Raw genomic sequence first — 19,878 nt, forward strand, 5'->3', positions numbered from 1 at the left:
AACTCTCAGAGTATTTATGAAGTAAAGTATTATCTGCCACAGCCAGGGACAGGAATGCCACAGGAAATACAGCCATCAGTGGCTGACGGCACTTCTTTTTTCGGGCTCAAACCCTAGTGCCTGGGGATCTGTCTTTGCCTTGGCGTCATGGTTCTTCTTGCCAGCAGTGTCTTCTCTTCTCAGTCGGTCTCATTCTTTAGAGGTCGTTTGAAATCTCACATCCTCTGACACTATTTAAGTCCACAGTGACTTGTTTTCCCATTCTCTTAATTCCTCTACTACTCCCTGTCTACACTGGATACATTAACATGTCAGTACATTGTCTCGGTCCTTTACTAACTGCTTTGTGCTTTTGTGTGCAGGTGTCACCCATGCTGTGGTCCTGAAGAGCGCTCAGTGCTAGGTTTAGGCCTCTGTCCACTCACCTCCATGCACACATAATCCCTAGCACACTGGGCACTGGGGTTGAATACCTGTCAGTACATTACAAATTGGTAAAGTTATTATGAATGTTAGATTATTTTTCTTTGATTCCTGAAGTAATATTAATACCATGTGGCACACATGGAAGTCCCGGTGACTAGATCTGTAAAAATGTTTGCCAGATCAGTGATTCGGTTGGGTGGAAATTAGATAATTTCTGAAATTAAAAAATGAAGGGGAAACATGGTCTGAAAAGGAGCATATTTTCCAGTGATTAATGAACCTTTATCCTTAACATTTTGTGGCCTTACCAAGTTTACTTGGCATAAGTCTGAGAACTTACTTTTCCATGAGCAAAATTATAGGTAAACTTTAATAGGCAATTAGATAGAGGTGATAACCTTTGGATTAATGTTTTATATCAAGAAATATAAGTTGACTGGTTGCTTGAGAAATGGCAAACCTTTATAAAACTGAAAGTAATACCTTTCAAGCCAGAGACGTAGAATATGGGGTGGGGCCTGACCATTGATTTCCAATCACGATTCTCCTTCAAGGGAAGTCCTTTACCAGGTGATTCTGTTGGTGGTGATATTCTTAACTGTTGTGATCAATCCACTGAATCTTCATCTGGCTTTTAAGCTCTTTGTATCCTGACTTGTTACACAACTTTCTAATGTTTGTACCATTATGTAAAGTGGTAGAATATGAAAGTGGTAGTAAATAGTAAAAAAGGATACTATTCATATTTCATAAAAATTAGACTTTGGTGCCTGGTATAAACAAACAAGGGATAGCATTTGTATGGAAGGATAAAAAGAGCATGTTGTATCCACTTCTGGGTATATGCCCAAAAGACTTGGAAGCAGGGACTACAGAGATGGATGGTGGTGATGGTTGAATAGTGAGAACGCATTTAGTGTCACTGAACTGTACACTTAAAAATGGTTAATATGGTAAATTTTATGTTTTGTATATTTTGCCACAATTAAAAAGAGTGTGCCATTATAGGATCTGTGTGCTATATTTATGGATGTGAAACTTGTTTTAGAACTAAGTGCAAAGTCAGGATGAGGAGTGACTCGTCAGGTGCTTTTCTACTGATATTCATGGTGTATTATCAATATCAGTGTCTGAGCAGGAGAATTTAAAAGGAAGGATGGACATACATAGCAAAGATTGTTAAAAATTGACAATCCTAGAAATCTTCCTTTTTGGGGATATTAAGATACAGGAGAATCCTAGAGTGTTCTCAGCATTGTAGAGAAAAATGTGGTTACTCCATTTCCCTTTCAATAACATCCTGATTTTTATTTTTCCTCTGATTCTTTTCCTCTTCTACTTACATGAGACTGATAATGATCTACAAACCACTGGCCTGGAAAGGAAGCCAAGCCCTGCTACTTACAAAGGCCTGGAAGTCACTGATCTCATTTCCCATCTGTCCTTTTGAAAAGAAAATATTTTTTTCTCGGTGTTTTGTTCTCACTTTTTTTTTTTTTTGAGACAGAGTGTCACTTTGTTGCCCTGGCTAGAGTGAGTGCCATGGCATCAGCCTAGCTCACAGCAACCTCAAACTCCTGGGCTTAAGCGATCCTACTGCCTCAGCCTCCCGAGTATCTGGGACTACAGGCATGCGCCACCATGCCCGGCTAATTTTTTCTATATATATTTTAGTTGGCCAGCTAATTTGTTTCTATTTTTGGTAGAGACGGGGTCTCGCTCTTGCTCAGGCTGGTCTCGAACTCCTGACCTCGAGTGATCCACCCGCCTCGGCCTCCCAGAGTGCTAGGATTACAGGCGTGAGCCACCGCGCCCGGCCCTCACTTTTTTATTATATGCTGCCAAAAAAAAAAAAAACCTCAATACTTTGTTTTTTATTGAAAAGTGTTCTTTTTATAAATTCCTTGAAATTTTTATCATTCATAATTTAGTGGCCAGCAATGTAACTTTCCGTGAACATTGTGGTTTCTGGGATATTAATTCATGTCTAGGATTGGACCTACCTAAAAATCTGGATAAAGAATATTTATGAATTGACATTGGTCAGACCTTTCAGGCAATGACAATTTTAGTTCTAGTTCAAGTATTGCCTTTTACAGAAAACAGTGACCAATAAGTTTTTTTATTATCGAATATTTCTTAAAAAGAGAAGCTTCCTTTTCAGATGGCACTGATCAGCTGAGTTGAAGAGTGTATTTATTTAACTTATATTTATACTCCTTGTAAAAGGGCTCAGCTTCATGACATGCTTGGAACTACAAATATAAGATGGGGTCTCTGCTTTCAAATTGCTTAAAACTCAGGAGAAGAGATAAAGGCATGTATTAATATTAATAAAGCAGGAGACTATGACCAATGTCATTACATAAATCAAGCCCAGTGGGAGTCTCTTTGAGGAATATTAGGTGTGAGAGCTTAGTGGGACATCCAGGTGCTAGCAGCTCTTTCAGTGGTTGGAAATGCAGAAGTCCAGCTTAAGAGAGGTCAGGGTTAAAGAGGAAGATCTAGATTCACCCACAGAAATGTGAGGCACCAAATGGGCCAGGGGCCTGACAGTGGCTCCATGGGGCCTGAAGTTTGAGGGAGCACCTTCTGGGAGGTGGGGAGCAGACACAGAAAGTTAGGACAAGAACTGGGAAATGGCAGGGTCCAGGCAGCAAGGGAGAGTTTGAAGAGGGCAGGCAGAGAGGGCAATCTTGTTCCACTGCTGGGGAGGCCCAGAAAGGTCGGTAGAGTTGGTAACTAGCCAAAGCTAAAAAGTGAATGGAGAGACAGAGGTTAGAGTAAAATAGCAGAGAGAAGGAATCCTAGTGGCTCAGTGCAATGACAAGGTCTATGAGAGAGGTTTTATCAGAATTGGGAAAACACAAGAATGAGCTAAGGAGAGAAACCCAGGAATGGAGAAGAGATTGAAGATATGGAGTAATGTGGGGTGTGTTTTGAAGCAAGGCTCTTTAGGGGGCGTCTGTGGAGATGGAATTAAGAGTCTTTGGGGGAGGAGTTTAGGAAGGAGAGATACTGCTAGTTCTACACAGCAAGGAAAGGATTGTATCTTGAGAAATTTAGAGGTGAATTGGGTTGAGGGAGCTCATGTCTGGTTGACCAGGGGCAGGTGCAGCCTGGGAGGGTAAGGAGGGTTTGGAAGGCAGGCTATGGGGAATGGAACCAGAGGTGGGTAACAGCGAGTGTCATCAGCTAGTTCTCCATTGCTATGACCCTTGTCTGTCCCCTCTGGCCTGGATTAATGCAAGAGCCCTCTCAAGTCTTCTGGGTCCTGTCCTTGCCCCTTAACAGTTTGTCCTAATAGAGGAGCCAGAGGGATTATTTAAAAGGTGCCTGTGTTCAGAGTCCCTCAATGAAGGCCTGACACAGGCCCAAGGGTCTCCCCCAGCCCGTTTCCCTGTTCACTCCAGCCTAGCTGGCCTTCTCGGGTTCCTCTGTCCCTCCAGACCATCACCTTAGGACCTCTCCTTTGCCCCTATGTTCTTTATCCAGCTGCCCCTCACCTCCTGCAAGTTTTTCTCCACATCTTAACTACCTGGTGAGGCCTTGCTGACTGCTACACCTCCAGCCCCCTGTGGCATTCCCAATCCTCTTCACCTTGCTAATTTATTTCTTCCTTCCTTCTCATGTCAGCTCCTAACATTTGTAAGTGTTCTGATTTATTCATGCCAACTCCAGGAGGCAAGGATCTTAGTTTTTAAGCACATGGAACACATGGCATGGGGCAGATATTCAATAAATACTTGTTGAATTAAACAAACAAATGAATTACTAACCAAGAGTGGGCTCCTCTCACCTAAGATTTTGATGAAAACAATTAGCCTTGTTGGACACGACAAGAACCTGGGAACAGAGAAGAGAAAACAAAGGATGGATGGGGGTTACGGTGGCAGGGTGGGGGAAGAGTGAGGGACCTGCAGTCCTACAATGACCCTTCCTGGAGTCAAGGCTGGGTAGACATTGGACTGGGAAAAGAAGACACGAGAGGACCCTGAGGATGAAAGGAGCAAAATGCCCAGTGTGGATTACTTGGAGGGATTGCAAGTGACACTCAAGGAAGGGACATTTCAGTGCTGAAAGTTCACTGGTGGGATGTTTGGTACACAACATGGACCGTGGCAGAGTGACTTTGGATGGCTCATGGATAAGATGAATCAGTGTGTAACAAAGCATTAAATCATTGGGTAGAAATTCAGAAAATTAGTGGATGTAAAAATATTGCTCCCAACTATTAGAGCTACTAAACATAAATGATATATAGAGTTGAAATAAGTCAGTTAAAGATAGAGCTCAAGTAGCTATTTTGAACATTTAATCTAAGCTTGAAATGCATTCCTAGGCCTTTTGAAGGTATATGTCATATAACCTTTCTTATTAGAAATACATTAGGAAAAGAAAGTGATTTAGGAACATTTAGAATTATCACTACCTTGGCTGTTTTGTTTGTTCTTTAATTTGTTTAACTAAAACTGCCTTGCTTAGCTCACCAGACTGCAAGGAATATCAGCACTGGACTGTACCAATTCAGTGTTATTTTCCTAAATTGAAGGAAGAAGTGTTGAAAGTGAAAGTTGCTTCTACGAAAACCAACTTTTATACTAGAGTCCAGATGAGCAACCACAAAAATACATTGAGGAACCACAATTAGTGTTTGTACCATCCTTTCTAAATGCAGGTGGTAGTCATATAGTGTAGGAGGACCATCCAGCCATGGCCCCTGCTAAAGTTAGGTTCAGCTGATGTGGCACCCAAGGTGGGTTCCCTCTTCTTCCTCACTGATCCAGGGGTATCCCTCTGGAGCCTCATTCTCTTTTACAGTGATGTAAGGGCCATTATGTCCCCATGCTCCATGGCATATGACCCTAGGGGACTGATTGAAAATATTAGGCCGGGCGCGGTGGCTCACGCCTGTAATCCTAGCCCTCTGGGAGGCCGAGGTGGGTGGATCGCTCGAGGTCAGGAGTTCGAGACCAGCCTGAGTGAGACCCCGTCTCTACTAAAAATAGAAATAAATTATCTGGACAACTAAAAATATATATAGCAAAAAAATTAGCCGGGCATAGTGGCGCATGCCTGTAGTCCCAGCTACTCGGGAGGCTGAGGCAGTAGGATCGCTTAAGCCCAGGAGTTTGAGGTTGCTGTGAGCTAGGCTGACACCACAGCACTCACTCTAGCCCGGGCAACAAAGTGAGACTCTGACTCAAAAAAAAAAAAAAAAAAAAAAAAAAAAGAAAATATTATGCTGGGGGTTGGAGCATTCATACAGAACACAGTGTGACAGTGCCCTAAGGACCTGTGGTGCCTCCTGCTAAAATAGAGTAAAAGATCAGCATGTTGATTTTCATGTCTATAAAGCATTTTGTCATTTTCTTCATATTTTTCCCTTGCTGAGGAAAGTAGCTTTTTCTTTCATGTAGTGGACACTGTATGACATGATTTTTGTTCCATGCAGTGCTTAGGAAAACTTAGGATCATGTGGGAAGTTGAGATTAACTACATAAATAACTAGATGAAATAGAGCACATATGTATAAAATGCCACCTGTATAAATGAAGTAAATCTAAGGTTTTATTCTCTTATGTAGAATGAAAGATATTGATGAACCAGGTAGTCTACCATTGTATGTTTGTATTCTCCATGTCAGGTCACATTCTTCTTTTTAAAAAAAAAAAAACATTTATCTCACGTTTAATATAGGTCAGAGAGAATGGTTAAAGTTTTAAAATTGGTAGAACTGGATAAATGCAGACATACCAATAAGGGTTAGAAGGACAGTTTTATTTATGTGATTAATGTATATGTCTTAGGATATTAAAGGTGACCAACAGGTATACATAGAGGAAGATTTCAACTAAGGATGATATCCTAAATCAGGGGTAGCTTAAGCAGAGGTTGATGAAGGATATTCTATATCTATAGCATTCGTTGCATATCCTTCTTTATTATAATTATTTGTAACTATGGGACTGATTATTTTCTTCCTAAATAGAAAATAACGTCTCCAAGAGAATAGAAAAACATAGTTCTTTTTATTACAAACCATAGTTTTTTGAAAATCCATCTTTGCATTTGCAAGATCCTACAACAGTGTTTTATCCACTTAATACATATTGCACAAATGGATGGATTTGAGATCCTGGCACCAGCTGCCTTTGAGGTCATATCTCAAGGTGGCAAATCATGGGAGTGGAAGAGAGGGAGATACAATATATTTGCATGCAAAACCAAACCCAACCCAAAACCAAGAATCCTTAAAGGAAATGGAAATCCAGGTTTGGGCCTCAGCATTATCAGATACCATTTAACATGATACCAGGCACAAAATCTTTATGGTTCCTGCAACATAAAAGGGTCCTGCTATATCTATCTCTCTGCCTTTTTCTATCAAGCATGCCTGAAACAACCTGGATAATATAGACTGTGTCCTGCATGGGTTTGAGCAGCCTTCGGTCAGCAGCACCTTTGAGTGGGTGCATGAGATCCAAGGAGGACAAATTGAGGAAGTTCAGCGAAGTCCCCTGATGTCAGAAGTCCTTGAATCAGGTTGCCTTCTCCATCTGCTTAGCATTTCATCTGCAGTGCGTAATCTCTGCTCCACTGTGTTTGAAATAAGACTTTGGATGATAGCCCAGGAGCTAAAATGCTGTTCTGACAAGACCAGCATGGTGCTGATAAACTCACAGAGATATTTGAGTGAAATTATTCTCAGTGCATAAGTGAAACCTTACACATGAGTGAAGGATGTCACCGAGGGAGTGTACCTGTCTACATCAAGTCCTGAAGGAAGGTTCACTGGTATGTTGGGATATATAAATACAGCCATGTGCCACATAATGACGTTTAGGTCAATGGCAGACCACATATAAGATAGTGGTCCCGTAAAATTATAATACTGTATTTTTACTGTGCCTTTTCCATGTTTAGATATGCCTAGATATACAAATACTTGTCTTTGTGTCATAGTTGCTTCCAGTATTCAGTACGGGAACGTGCTGAACTGGTTTGTAGCTTAGGAGCAATAGGCTGTGCCAGACAGCCCAGGTGTGTAGTAGGTTATCCCATCTGGGTTTATGTCAGTACACTCTGTGATGTTCACACAGGGATGAAATTGCCTACGGACGCATTCCTCTGAATACGTTCCCATCGTTAAGTGTCACGTGACTATAATAGATATGTTTTAACTTGAAATATATTCACTGTGCTAGGTGTTCAACACAAAAGTATGGTTCTTTTAACAACTAAAATTGCATTCTAAAGAAAGACAACTGGAGACATATACAGATGACTGGGAAACAAAAGAAACTGCACTTGCTTACACCTCCCTCAAGGTAATGTTATTGAATGGAATGCAAATAAGAGGGACAGTGGGTGCTCTGGACACTAGAGGTAGTGGCAGGACCCAAGATTTAGTCATATGTCCATGGGATTTTTAGCCCCCAGGTCTGTCTCTTACTGCTATGTTCCTTTGGTAAGTGATAAACCTTCCTAAAACTAACTTTTCTTAATCTATAATTTAGGGGTGACATTTGCCCTAAAATTTTGATTCCCACAGATGTGTGAGAACCCATAGAGATGCCACTGTCCAGGAGAGCTCTTTGCACAGCCTTGCTGGTGCCCTGCCGATGATGCGGAGGAAGCTGGGTTACTAGGAAGGCCTCTCTCCTCTCCCCCAGATGACATCACTTTATTTTTGAAGGCGTCAGTTTTTGGTTGCAGAGTAATGTGATGTGGAGCAAGCTGAATTCCTTACTGATCGGGAAGCCAGACCTGCTACTTGGGCCCTGAATGACCATAGGACCATTCCTGGTTTTCTGGGAACCCCTCCTGTCCTCAGTTGTGCAGTAGTACTTAGGAAGTGATTTAAAACTTGCTTCTTTGTACAACCAAATCAAACCAAAAGTGCACTTAATTGATGAGTCTAGTTGTTAAGAGTTCTGGACATGTAAGTTACTGCTTTTGAACAGACAATTATATGGTGTGCGATTTGGGGGATTTGAGAAGGCAGCAGAATGAAATTTTTATGACTCCCAAAGGTCTACTGAAATATGACTTGTTAGGACACAGGACATTATTTGCTGACAGAAGCTCCCTGAAGTCTCACCAGAGACACTGTCTCATTTGGAACCCCCTGTGATCTCACAGCTAAATTATACAATCCCCGTTTTAAAATCCCAAGCTAACATATCTTGTGCCAGGTGTTATGCTGGGTATTGGAGAAGCAAAGGTGAATAACATGGTCAGCTTCTCAAGTCTAGTAGGAGATGCAGAAATGGTTTTGAGTAATTTCAGCAGACTGGCATGTGTGCTAATTGAGGGCCGTGAGCTGCAGGGTCAGTCTGGGCAACTCTGCAGCCAGCCGGAGGGGCCTGGTGCATTAGGGAATCTGAAATACTCCACGTTGCTACAGGGTTGGAGAAGGGCAGAAGAAGGGTCCAGAAAAGTTGATACAGTCAATCATGAAAGGTCTTAGGTCATGCTGAGGAGTCTGGATTTTGTTCTGGTGGCAGTGAGGAGTCATTGAAAGAATTTATGCTGAGGCACGATGCTATCAGATGGGAGTTTTAGCGAGACGACTGGCAGCTGTAGAGAATAGATAAGAGGGATGACAGACGGAAGGTGAGTATACCGGTTAGAGCGCTGCACTGTGGTTTATGTGTACCTCTCGGAAAGTCATTGACATCTGGCAGAGTGAAGGATAAGCACTGTTGAGGGAACAGGAAGACAGTAAAGGTGGAAGCTCGGGGACCCTGCAGGAGCCAGTGAAGAGGAGCACTTAGAGGCAGAGAGACCCCCCACTCTGCAGGAGGGTGGGTTTGTAGCCTGGTTCCCAGAGGAGGCCAGGCTGAGAAAGTCCATGAGAAATGTACATTTCTGTGTCCGTATCAAGCCCAGCCCTTGTAATGTTTTAATTCATTCCTTGGGAGTTGTCTTTCATTAAATCCCTCCCAGAAACCTATATGGAATTCCTTCTCCAGACCTTTGTCTTGTCCTATACTTTGCTCATTTTTTTAAATTATTAGCAAATTAAACATTGAGAATCCTCAGGCAACTGCTTCCCTGAAAATGGAATTTGTGTGACGTTAATAGAATACTGTGGGTTAGCTGCCAGGACATGAACCACGAGGTGAAATGTGGGGAACGCCCTGTGTGAATTTTAGTTTCCAGCCTAGCCTGGTACTGAACCTCTCAAAAAGCAAGTCATATGCTCTGAAACAAATGCATCTGCCAGACACTTGGAAGGGTTCCATCACTGCTGTGCTCAATAAGTTGCAGCAGAGTTCCCAGTGTTGTCTAATAGTAATGTTTAATACTGTGCCAGATACAAGACATTTAATGTACAGACCAGTGCAACCAAGTAGGGTTTCCAGCAGATATCAAAGGGACGTAGCTCTACAGAGATGTGAGCACCATGCAGTTTGGCTCAGGCCTGGAGACAAGGGAAGGAGCGGCTGGGAGCCATCTATCTAACGGGGAGTCATTTGAAATAAGAGATAACTTTAGAACATTGACGTGGACCCTATCCATTTGGCCCAGCTGAGCACAGTAAAAATTCAACCTAGGGTTTACTCACTCACTGGGGGAGGTGGCCAGGCCTAGGAGCACCAGCCTGAAGAGCTGCATCTCGCTCCCACCTCCTGGGCTTTGCTTTTTGGCTGTGTCCACATCCCTCCCCATCCCGAGCCCTGCACCCCTCACCCCACGCCCACCCCAAGAGCTGCCCTTCCTGTGGCAGATTAAAGTACTGCTTCCCTGACAAATGCACAGTGTCCTCAGAGGTTTGAAGGGATAGTTCTACTAAGTAGATGAAAACAAACACAAAAATAGACACAAGTATGGGATGTTTTATGTAAAATTATAAAGAGAGGAGGTGTTGACTGCTCCACATTTTAGCCCATGGGTAGGTTGGAATAGAAGGAGCTCCAGGCCTGGTGGGCTTCTCTGTCCAGCAGGTGGTCAATGTGGATCTCAGGTCCTCATCTCTCTGCCTTTAGGTCATCCCCAGTCCTCAGAGTAGACCCTCTTAGAGGCAGGACTCCAGGTACCTAGAAGTTGCCCCTCCAGCCGGCCACGTCTGCAGTCCTGTGCTCAATAACCATTGCCTCCCCCTCTTCTGACTCAGTCTCCACTGAGCTCTGTGGCTCTGCCTGTCCTTGGCATTGTCTCCTGAGAGGGGGGACGCTGCTCTATCCTCCCCGTCTCTAACTGCCTCAGAGCCCACACTCACAGTTTGGGCTGTCTGTCTGATCTTTGTTTTTCTGTCTGAGGGAGGACGCTCGGCTTTCTGCTCCTTTGAACACTAGAGATGTGGAGACACTTTGTCACTGGGCCCAGCAGCTGGCTCAGGTTACAGCCCACCCACTGCTCTGGGATATTGTCTTTAGCTCATTGTTCTTATGGCCCCAGGGGAAGGGCGGGCCCATTGTTTCAGTCTTTTAATTAAAATCTTATAAAATAAAATATGATATTTTAAATACTCAGTGGATATGCACACTTCCCACCAGGAATTAAGAGGGTTGTTTTGTTATAGTTTAATACTTATTATAAGGTGATTTAGTAAAAAATCCAGTGCCATACAAGTTGAGAGGGTTAGCAAAATAAAGAAAGTCTTTGTTAATTACTCCACTTTTATATTTATTTAAATCTAGGTAGTGAATCTTCCCTCATTTTAATTAAACAGTTCCTTCCATAAAGAAAAATAATTGGGGTAATACAACTATAAATCAAAGCAAATATAGTACTCATGTTTTTTTTTCTGGATGTCTTTTATGTGTTATTTTCTCACAAAGCAATTCCCAGCACTCAGATAAACTATTTGAGAGGAATAGACTTAGAATTCCGTGTTCACAGAACTGTGGAATTTTTAAACCAGAAAGGAAGCCTAGCGGTCCTAGAAGACCTTTATCTTATGGATGTGGAAAGTTCAAACTTCCCTTAAGATTACACAGCTAATTAGAGGCAGAGCTTAGATGAGGACTCGGGTTTCTTGGCTCCCAACTCAAAACTCTTTCCAATATCACTTCTCAGATTCTTTCATCAGAAGTTTAATGAAATGATTCTCTTCACATTTCTTGTGGTTGGAAACGTGAGCTTCTCAGTATCCCCAGCTTCAGTGGGTTCAGGGTCTGGTGTGTGCTGCCACTGGTGGAGGCCAGCCCTGGCCTGGGTGTGGCCAGGAATTTAGTTAGTAGGGAGGGATTCTGAGTTTAAGCTGAAGTTGCAGCAGGTGACCTAGTGTTTGAAGGGAATCATTTCAACCGAGGAGGAAAAAAAAGTTTGTTTTAATAAAAAGGATGTATTTGAAATTTGTCATTCCAAACTAGACTTGGAGACAGTTATAAATTTTAGTCTTCGTCTTTGAGTGTGGGGGTGACTCTACTTTTTAAACTCATTCCCTTAAAAAAATACGTTCATAAAGATTGACCTGGGGTTCTCAGGTGTCTGTACATCCTCATGCTTTTCTGGTTTTTTCAATTAGACCTGTGATTTTGTGGAACTCCTTGTAAGAGTCCTGCCCATACTTGGCCAAGGAAACTAAGGATTTCTGGGTGTCAGAGACTACCAGTGTTTAACCTAAGTAACAGCACTGACTGAAAAGAATTTAGATGCTGTTATAATAGGTAGGAGAGGGCTTTTATTTTTCAGTTGTGTTTTGTGCTGTGAGATTTCTATCCCAATAGTTGTCTGAGACGCTAGCAGTGTTTAGGTTTGATTTTCAGATCCATATTGCATTTCATGGTGTGAAATATTTTCTCCCCTCCCCTTTTCAAATGTATAGCTTTCTTAGCACAATAGAAATCATTTATTTTCAAATATAGGAATGAGACTAGTAAACGTTTTATGCCCACCTTGATGATAACTTATATAAAGTGAATTAGGACCCATCTTTTAGCAAGAATGTGATTTTAACTGATAGAAAAGTAGAAAAGAAAGCTACAGCCATGAAAAAGAAAATATAGCTCATTGTTGAGAAGGGCTTTAGCGCTGCTCTTTGAGCATAAATCTCTTGGTATTGACTTGGGCTCTGCTATAAGCTAGATAAATAAAAGTACAGAAATTTAATGTGAATCAGTTTTGCACAAAGTAGATTATTATCTCAATGTGACTCTTAGTACACAAAATCTATGGAGAAATCAAAATAGAGCCTTCACTTATGCTATACTCTTCCCTTGTCAGTTTCTATAATGGACCAGAGAACTTTTTGTAGTAATAGAAAAAAAACTTATATGCAAGTAATGGGTGGTTGTTGGTAGGTTCCTATTTCTATCTCCATTGGCTGTTTTATTCATTCATTATTGAAACATTTATTGAGTACTTAGCACAGAGATACAAATAGATATGTCATCTGTCCTCAAAAAAATTGGCAATCAGGTAGGGGAAAGAAAGGCAAGTGCTTGCAGGAGAGTTTTGGATAATGGGGCCAGAGATCGGCTAGCTTTTCAGACAGGTCTCAGGGGGGTGGTTTATGAAGTCACCATGGTTCAGGATCAGATCTGAGGATCTAAGACTAGGATTTGGTCAGTATGACCAGAGTGTTTGAGCCTCGGGAGAGCTGACTCATAGCAGCCAACTCCACAAGAGAACAAGCCAGAATACCATTTTATTAATGTACATTGGGAACTGGAATTAACAAGCAGATCAGGATGCCTTCATTAGCAGTGCATTTTCTCCCAGTAGGAAAGTCTAAATGGGAAGCATTTGTAAACAAGTGGCTTGGTGAGGCTCTGTGCAGAGCAGGGGCAGTGAGTGGGAAGACCTAGACAGTTGGTGGCATTAAATGGTGACTGTCCCATTGGGGCCAAGTCCAGTAGTCCCCCGGGTCTAGCTTTTCCTTTTAAATAGTAGTAGAGACACTGACAAAATTGCTTCAGCCATAAGAGTGCCCCGCTCTTTCTATTGGTGGATTCTTATTCCAGGTGTAGTGTTTTATTATTGCTTAATTCGAGATCAGAGTTCTAGGCAGTTTTTCCTTTGACTTAAGACATATTTTTAGTTCTAGGACTTAATGAAAGGTTTTTTTTTTTTTTTGCAGAGTTAATCTCACTTATTATTTCTTTATTTTGTTCTTTGAACTTCCCAAGGGTAAGTTTATCTCCAAGTTTCTCTTCCTTTTGTCCTAAATCCAACTGGTGCTCATCCTTTACAATTTATCTTAAGCATCTCTCCCTCAGTGTACCCTTTCCTGATGTCCTCCTATCTGTCCTGTAGGATTTAGACTCCACAACTCTTTTCTGTCATACCACCCTTTGCTTCTTTGTTCTTTTTTCTATACCTTCTGTAGTACTTATCACAGTGTAATAATTTATTTCCTTATCATCCTCTTTCATCAGACTATAAGCTTTATAAGAACAGCAACTACATTTTATTAAAATTTGTGTTTCTAGTTGTTAGCTCAGTATCTGGTAGAAGGTAGGGACCCAGAAAAGGTTTGGATGAATGGATAAAGTAATGGTTATGCTGAGACCTTAGATGATCAGTAGAGTGTTTTTTCATGAAGAGAAGACACTGCAGACTACTTGTAAGATCCAAGGGTTTTACTCTGTCTTACTTGACCTCTTTCAGGGCTTTGACCAAGTAGAAGGGTGATTATAGAAACTAGATTGCAGCATGGTATCTCTCCTCACTGCTTCTGTCCTAACTCTGTACTGTAACTAGTATTTGAAATCCATTTTCGTGAAGATGGCAGTATTCTACAGTACTCTAATTTGGAGCTATTCCTAGTCTCTTACAGTCTTGTTTCAGTTATCTATTGCTGAGTAGCAAATCACCCCAAAACCTAGTAACCTAAGACAATGATTTATTATTTCTCACAATTCCAAAATCTAGTTAAGGCTCAGCTGGGTGTTCATCAGTTTTACTTGCTATCTGTGGGGGTGGAATGTCCAAGATGGCTTCTTCACTCACATTGTGGTGTACCTCACCTGGTATGACAGGGACCAGGTGGGGCTGGTAGGGCCTCTTCTTTGTATACGTGGCTTCTCCATGTGGCCAGCTTGTACTTCCTCTCATCACGGTAGTCTGAGCATAATAGAACTTTTTTGATGGCAGTTGGCTTCCAAGAAGGAGGAAATGGAAGTGGCCAGTTTTCACAAAGGCTAGGTTTGGAACTGATACACCATCCCTTCCACCCCATCTGATTGGTCAAAGCGAGCCCAAATGTAAGGGAAGGGGAAATAGACTCCACCTTTTGGTGTAAGCAGCAGTATGTGTATATAAAGAAGGATGGCAGCCACCTTTGGAGATTATCTAAAACAGATCTAATATAGTTCAAAGAACTAAAGAGCTAAAGAAACATATCTAATTTAGTTTATTTGGATGAAGTGTCAGGGAGAAAATGGGCTTTGGTCAGAAAACTATGCTTTATCAAAAATCAAAGTTAGGAATTGATCAGTAATGATAAATGTGTAAACCTAATTTTGAAATGAGAAATACTGTACTATCTTATCTGTTAAAACTCAGGTCTCTTTTTTTAATGATTTAAAGTTGCTCTCTTTTTCAAATGAGAACATAATGGCACTTTGATACATGAGAATCGGAAAGATCATATATTTTTATGATGGAAGTTAGAATAATGTGAAGTTTTCAGAGTCTGATACTTATACAGAAATGTCCACAGGGGTCATTTGTGACCATAGAAAATGTTATTTTTCTCACTTCAGAGGCGTATTTGGAAAAATGTCATATAATTAAAGTTTCTTGAGTTGGTAATTCCACTAGGAAATTTTTGTAGTACATTTTCTTTTTTCCTTGTGTTGTGCTGAGAAATAGCCTGTGAATGACCCTAATAGTCCCATTTCTTGACCTGAGCCATTTCATGAATGTTTTAAAAGTATTATAAGTAATTTCAAAAATCTTGAAAGACCCAGATAAATGAAGATCAGGACACAATAAATGGGGATATAGAATGTTTACTTTTTTGAAGTATGTAGAATTTTATAAAAAATCTCCCTTTATTGGTAACATACCTGATCCATAACAATTTTGATAGTCACTGTAATCAGTTTATTGCTTTGTAGCTTTTTGAACAGATTGTGCTTCTCTTCCGTGCTGTGGTCACTTATCTCTATGTCATTTCATGAGAATAGGTGTGTATTAAAGGTCACCACTCGTTTGTAATACTCACCAAGAAACCTAGACCCAATGTCTTGAAAGCCCTCCCAGAGGCTTAATGAATGAATAATTTACCTGCTGAGGACTTTGATGGAGAACAGAATTCTTTCCTTCCCTTCCTTTACAGTAAGGAAGCCTGATTTTAAAAATAGGCTTTAAGATTACTTTCAAAAAGGGATATAGTGCAAGAAAATATTTAATAATAAATGTAGGTGAAGTGGACACAACAGGGAGAAAATAGGGGCATATATAAAATACATGTCCTAAAGTTCTTCATCTGGGCTGGAGGGCAGAGGGATGGCAGATTGGACCTAAAGCTTCCTCCAACCAAAGGAAGAAGGGAAATTGCCAAGACCTGGGCCATGAGATCTCTGCTTAGTAATTAGCCACGAAGAGCTAACAGGTGGATTCTGTTAGCAAAATGTTTTCATGTGTACTACTTTTATGACTGTGATCTGTTAATAGTACCCGAGGATTGTAGTCCATGGGAGAAAAAAACCTAGAACATTCCTTTCTGAAACCTGAAGCCTAGTTATTGAGGTAGTTATACTGCTGCCTAAGTCATTTTAGTTAAAATAAGCATTTAAGCCTGAAGAAACAGGAACAGCTCTAGTGTTCCTGTTCCTGGGAGGGAAGGCAGCATTCGCTGTTCGTAGGTCATTTAACAATTATTGATTGAGGACCTTTTGCGTGTCTTGTTATCCATGCTCTTAGGTACTGGGGTTGTGGGACTGTGAAAGGGTCTTGGCGGGATCGTTGGGCCCCGGATCCAGAAAGAAGCAGGAGCTATTTGTTACCCAGCCTGGCTGTGGCACTTCAGTGTGCCAGGTGGAATCTGTTGTGCGTGACCTCAGGAGGCAGCTGCACCGACTGGAAGGAATTGGAGGGACTGTGTGGGTGCTAGGCCCTGCTGCAGGGTGTGTTTGCCTGCTTCACTTACCCAAGTTGTTTCCTCGTGGTTTTGTTCCCAGACGGCCATCCTGAGACGCCAGGGCCGATACATATGCTCAACAGTTCCTGTAAAGGCAGAAGAGGAAGCACAGAGCTTATTTGTTACAGAGGTAAGGCTTTTTTCCTGCATTAATTTACATTTTAAAGTCATTTTCCTCTAATTCTCTCTTTTCTTCAAATTTCAAAAATTTCAAGAAAGCTCAAAGTGGTCACTATATTTTTATGATGGAAGTTAAAATAGAATAACGTGAAGTTTTCAGAGTCTGATACTTGGACAGAAATGTCCACAGGGGTCATTTGTGGCCATAGAAAATGAATTCCACAAAATTTGTCTCATTGGCTTAAAATAAGGGATAACTTGTAAGTGAATTCACCGGAAATCTCTGTTATAGGCTTTGTTATTGATACTGTTTTTAAGGGTGACTGAGCACACACATTTATGTATTCATTTACCTCATTTCTATGTTTATATTTGCAAGTTAATTTTAAGACTAGTTTAATATTTATGAAGTAGCAGGTGATTGTAAGCAGAGTCTGACCATCCCTGTTAAAAATATATATTACATATATATGTAGATTATTATATAGATCCCTAACCAATATACGAAGGCTGTCGGGAAAGTATCCAGCCAGTGTTAACATAATGAGAGCAATTACATGGCTGGCTACTTTTCAGACAGTCCTTGTACATTGATTATCGTTAGTTTTGTTTGCACATACAAATAACATCTTGTTATGGAGGAGAGGAAAATTATTGCAATTTAAGTTGCTTGTTTTTTTTTTGTTGTTGTTGGAGTGTTTATTTCTTCCTCCAGGTATTTTTAGGTTGGATGAGCTAATTAGGTGTTTTCATTTTGTTTCTTGAAGTGCTCCTTCATTTAAAAATAATGAATTTTTATCCTCATTTTTCTAGTTGATATTTAGGTAATAAATACGTCCATCAATAAAATTGCCCACTACAAGGAAGCTATGCTTTTATAAGTGAAGACCAACTAGATAACAATATGTAGTTTCTGTTGAGATTTTTAAAAAATTAGATATGTATTTAAAATTTTTTAAAGTGTATTCTCTCATCCTTCTGAAAAGGTAACTTCTTGTCTTACCTAGTTTGTAAAATACTAGTAAATATTAGTAAAATTAATTCCAAACAAATAATTCCAAAGTCAGATATGTTTATATAAGTGGTGGCCATAAGTGTTTTAAAGCAAGAGGTGACAAACTATGTATGACCTGTAGGCAAAATCTGGCCTACAGCCTATTCTTGTAAATAAAATTTTATTGTAATGCGGCCATCCTGTTTGTTTACATATTGCCTATGGCCATTGTCACCAGATGACTGACCCTCAAAGCTGAAAATTTTTGCTATGTGGCCTTTTGCACAAAGTTTGTTGATACTGTTTTAAAGCATGTGGCAAAATTATTAATTACTAACTTAGTTCTCCCGAGTGATTAAAAAAATATGGCTTTTGAGGGGTAACTCTCCATTAAGTTCTTCAATCACTACAGGTTGAGCAATAGCCGCTTCATCCCATGCTGCTGGAGCCAACATAACTAAGTGCTTTGGGACCCTTCCACGTGGGTGGAGTGAACATCACTTCCTCTCCATCCTCTGATCCAGGACAATGACCTAATGGGTTTAAAAAAACAACTTCAAAAACCTTTCAGTGTAACTTCAAAATATTGCTGAATTTCACAAGCTTGAAAGGTCAATCATGTGATCAGTCATATCCCTGTCTTTTTGGAGGTGCACTTCTTTGGATACGGATTTCTGATGGAACCTATTGTTCCCCAGACTTACATCCCCAGAGGCATGGGGCTTGCTTGCCTTATTCTGTGCTTCTGCCTTGGAATTTAGCCAGTGCTTGCTATGTAGACAGTCAACAGTAGCTTGCTAAATGAATGAATCTCTAGGTACTTAACTTGGTTAATTGTGTTTTTTTTGTGATTCCTTAAAATTTTAAATATTTAAACATTATAATTATCTTTCTTACCTGTTTTGCCTAAGGTATTAAAATCTGGGCATTCATGTTCCATTGATAAATGCATTCATGATGTATACAAGTTCATGCTTATTTATTAGTTTTTAATTGGGCAGGTATATTTTGTGCTTCAGAATGGCCTTAATGTAATTGTAGTGTGTGATGGAAAACCACCATGGCTATCTAAAGTGAATATGGCAGTGTCCACTGGACTGTGTCATATGCAGTCTGGCCTGACTTAGATGTGCTGGTGAACCTAGGGGCAGGATTGGGAAAATCCAAAACTGTGGATAATTCTGAAATCTTATTGCTTTTGGAATGCAGTTTTAAGTGTGAGTATGTAATGTTCCATATGTGAAAATGCTTTGAGAAATTTAAAAAAGCATTTTCAAGAATAAAATTGCATTTAAAAATATTTGTAACTGCATAGTAACAAAACTGAAAAGTTGGTCAGCTCCCACATCTGACTCTGCCCTTAACTCTGCTATTTATTCCACCTCTGAGAATGATAATGTAAAAAACTTACGCTACCTTCGCTTCGCATCCTTGCGAGTGAAGAATACTTATCATAGAGCCTGGCACAAAATAAGCACTTTCTTATTTTGCTGTTGTTGCTGTTAGTATTTTCGTGAGTTTGGGGATGGAGGGGAGTTTGCTCCAGAAGGCCTTCAGGCATAGGCTATGACATAGATAAAAGGACGACAGTATAAATATGAAGTGAAATAAGCAGAATAGAGACTTTGTTCATGATGTTAGTTACAGCCAGAGTCAAATAAACTAGGTAAGGCATAAATACATTTATCTATGTATGTTTTCATTTATGCATTCATTTTTTTTTTCATACTGAAGTCTGCATATGTGCAGTCAAGAGCTGACTCATTTCAACTAAGCTAATGTTACTAAAACTCTTCACCTGTTGGTTCTGACTCACTCATATTGAAGATCTGGCAGATGGGGCATTACAATCTTAAGTATCTACACACTACTGGCTGGAGCCTCATGGATCTATAAGCATTAACTTATGTGTGTTGAATGCATTTATGAATGGAGCATCTGATTGCTCAGATTTTAATATCTTAGGCAAAATGGGGAAAAAAGATAATTATAATGTTTAAATATTTAAAATTATAAGGAACCACAATGAGTAGATGGGTAGATCTCTCATGGAGAGACGAATGAAAGACACCATGGTGGGCCATTGAATCTGTCAGGCAGAGGTAGTTTAAATGTGATCTGTTCAGGTTAATGTCACTGATAGAATCCTTTACAGAGTAGTGCCACATATATATTCTGTATACACACACAGATGAAAATGTCATAGTGCCACTATGAAATGGAATCTAAATCTTTCCTCCTAATGACCTTACTCTGTTCCTTATGGATAGAAAGAAAAACTGAGGGCAAATTTTTG

General features: G+C 40.4%; 1 protein-coding gene across 12 annotated transcripts in view; it reads left to right on the plus strand.

The window, feature by feature from the left end:
• Window positions 1-19,878, plus strand: part of DOCK9 (dedicator of cytokinesis 9) — a 266,081-nt gene that overhangs the window by 123,097 nt on the left and 123,106 nt on the right. For all 12 annotated transcript variants that reach the window (XM_045567090.1, XM_045567095.1, XM_045567093.1 and 9 more), the window contains exon 3: window positions 16,509-16,598. In XM_045567090.1, the coding sequence (XP_045423046.1) occupies window positions 16,509-16,598 (90 nt within the window). The remainder of the gene's footprint in view (window positions 1-16,508; window positions 16,599-19,878) is intronic.

Source organism: Lemur catta, chromosome 13 (genome assembly GCF_020740605.2).
Source record: "Lemur catta isolate mLemCat1 chromosome 13, mLemCat1.pri, whole genome shotgun sequence".
In the NCBI taxonomy this organism is placed as follows: Eukaryota; Metazoa; Chordata; class Mammalia; order Primates; family Lemuridae; genus Lemur; species Lemur catta.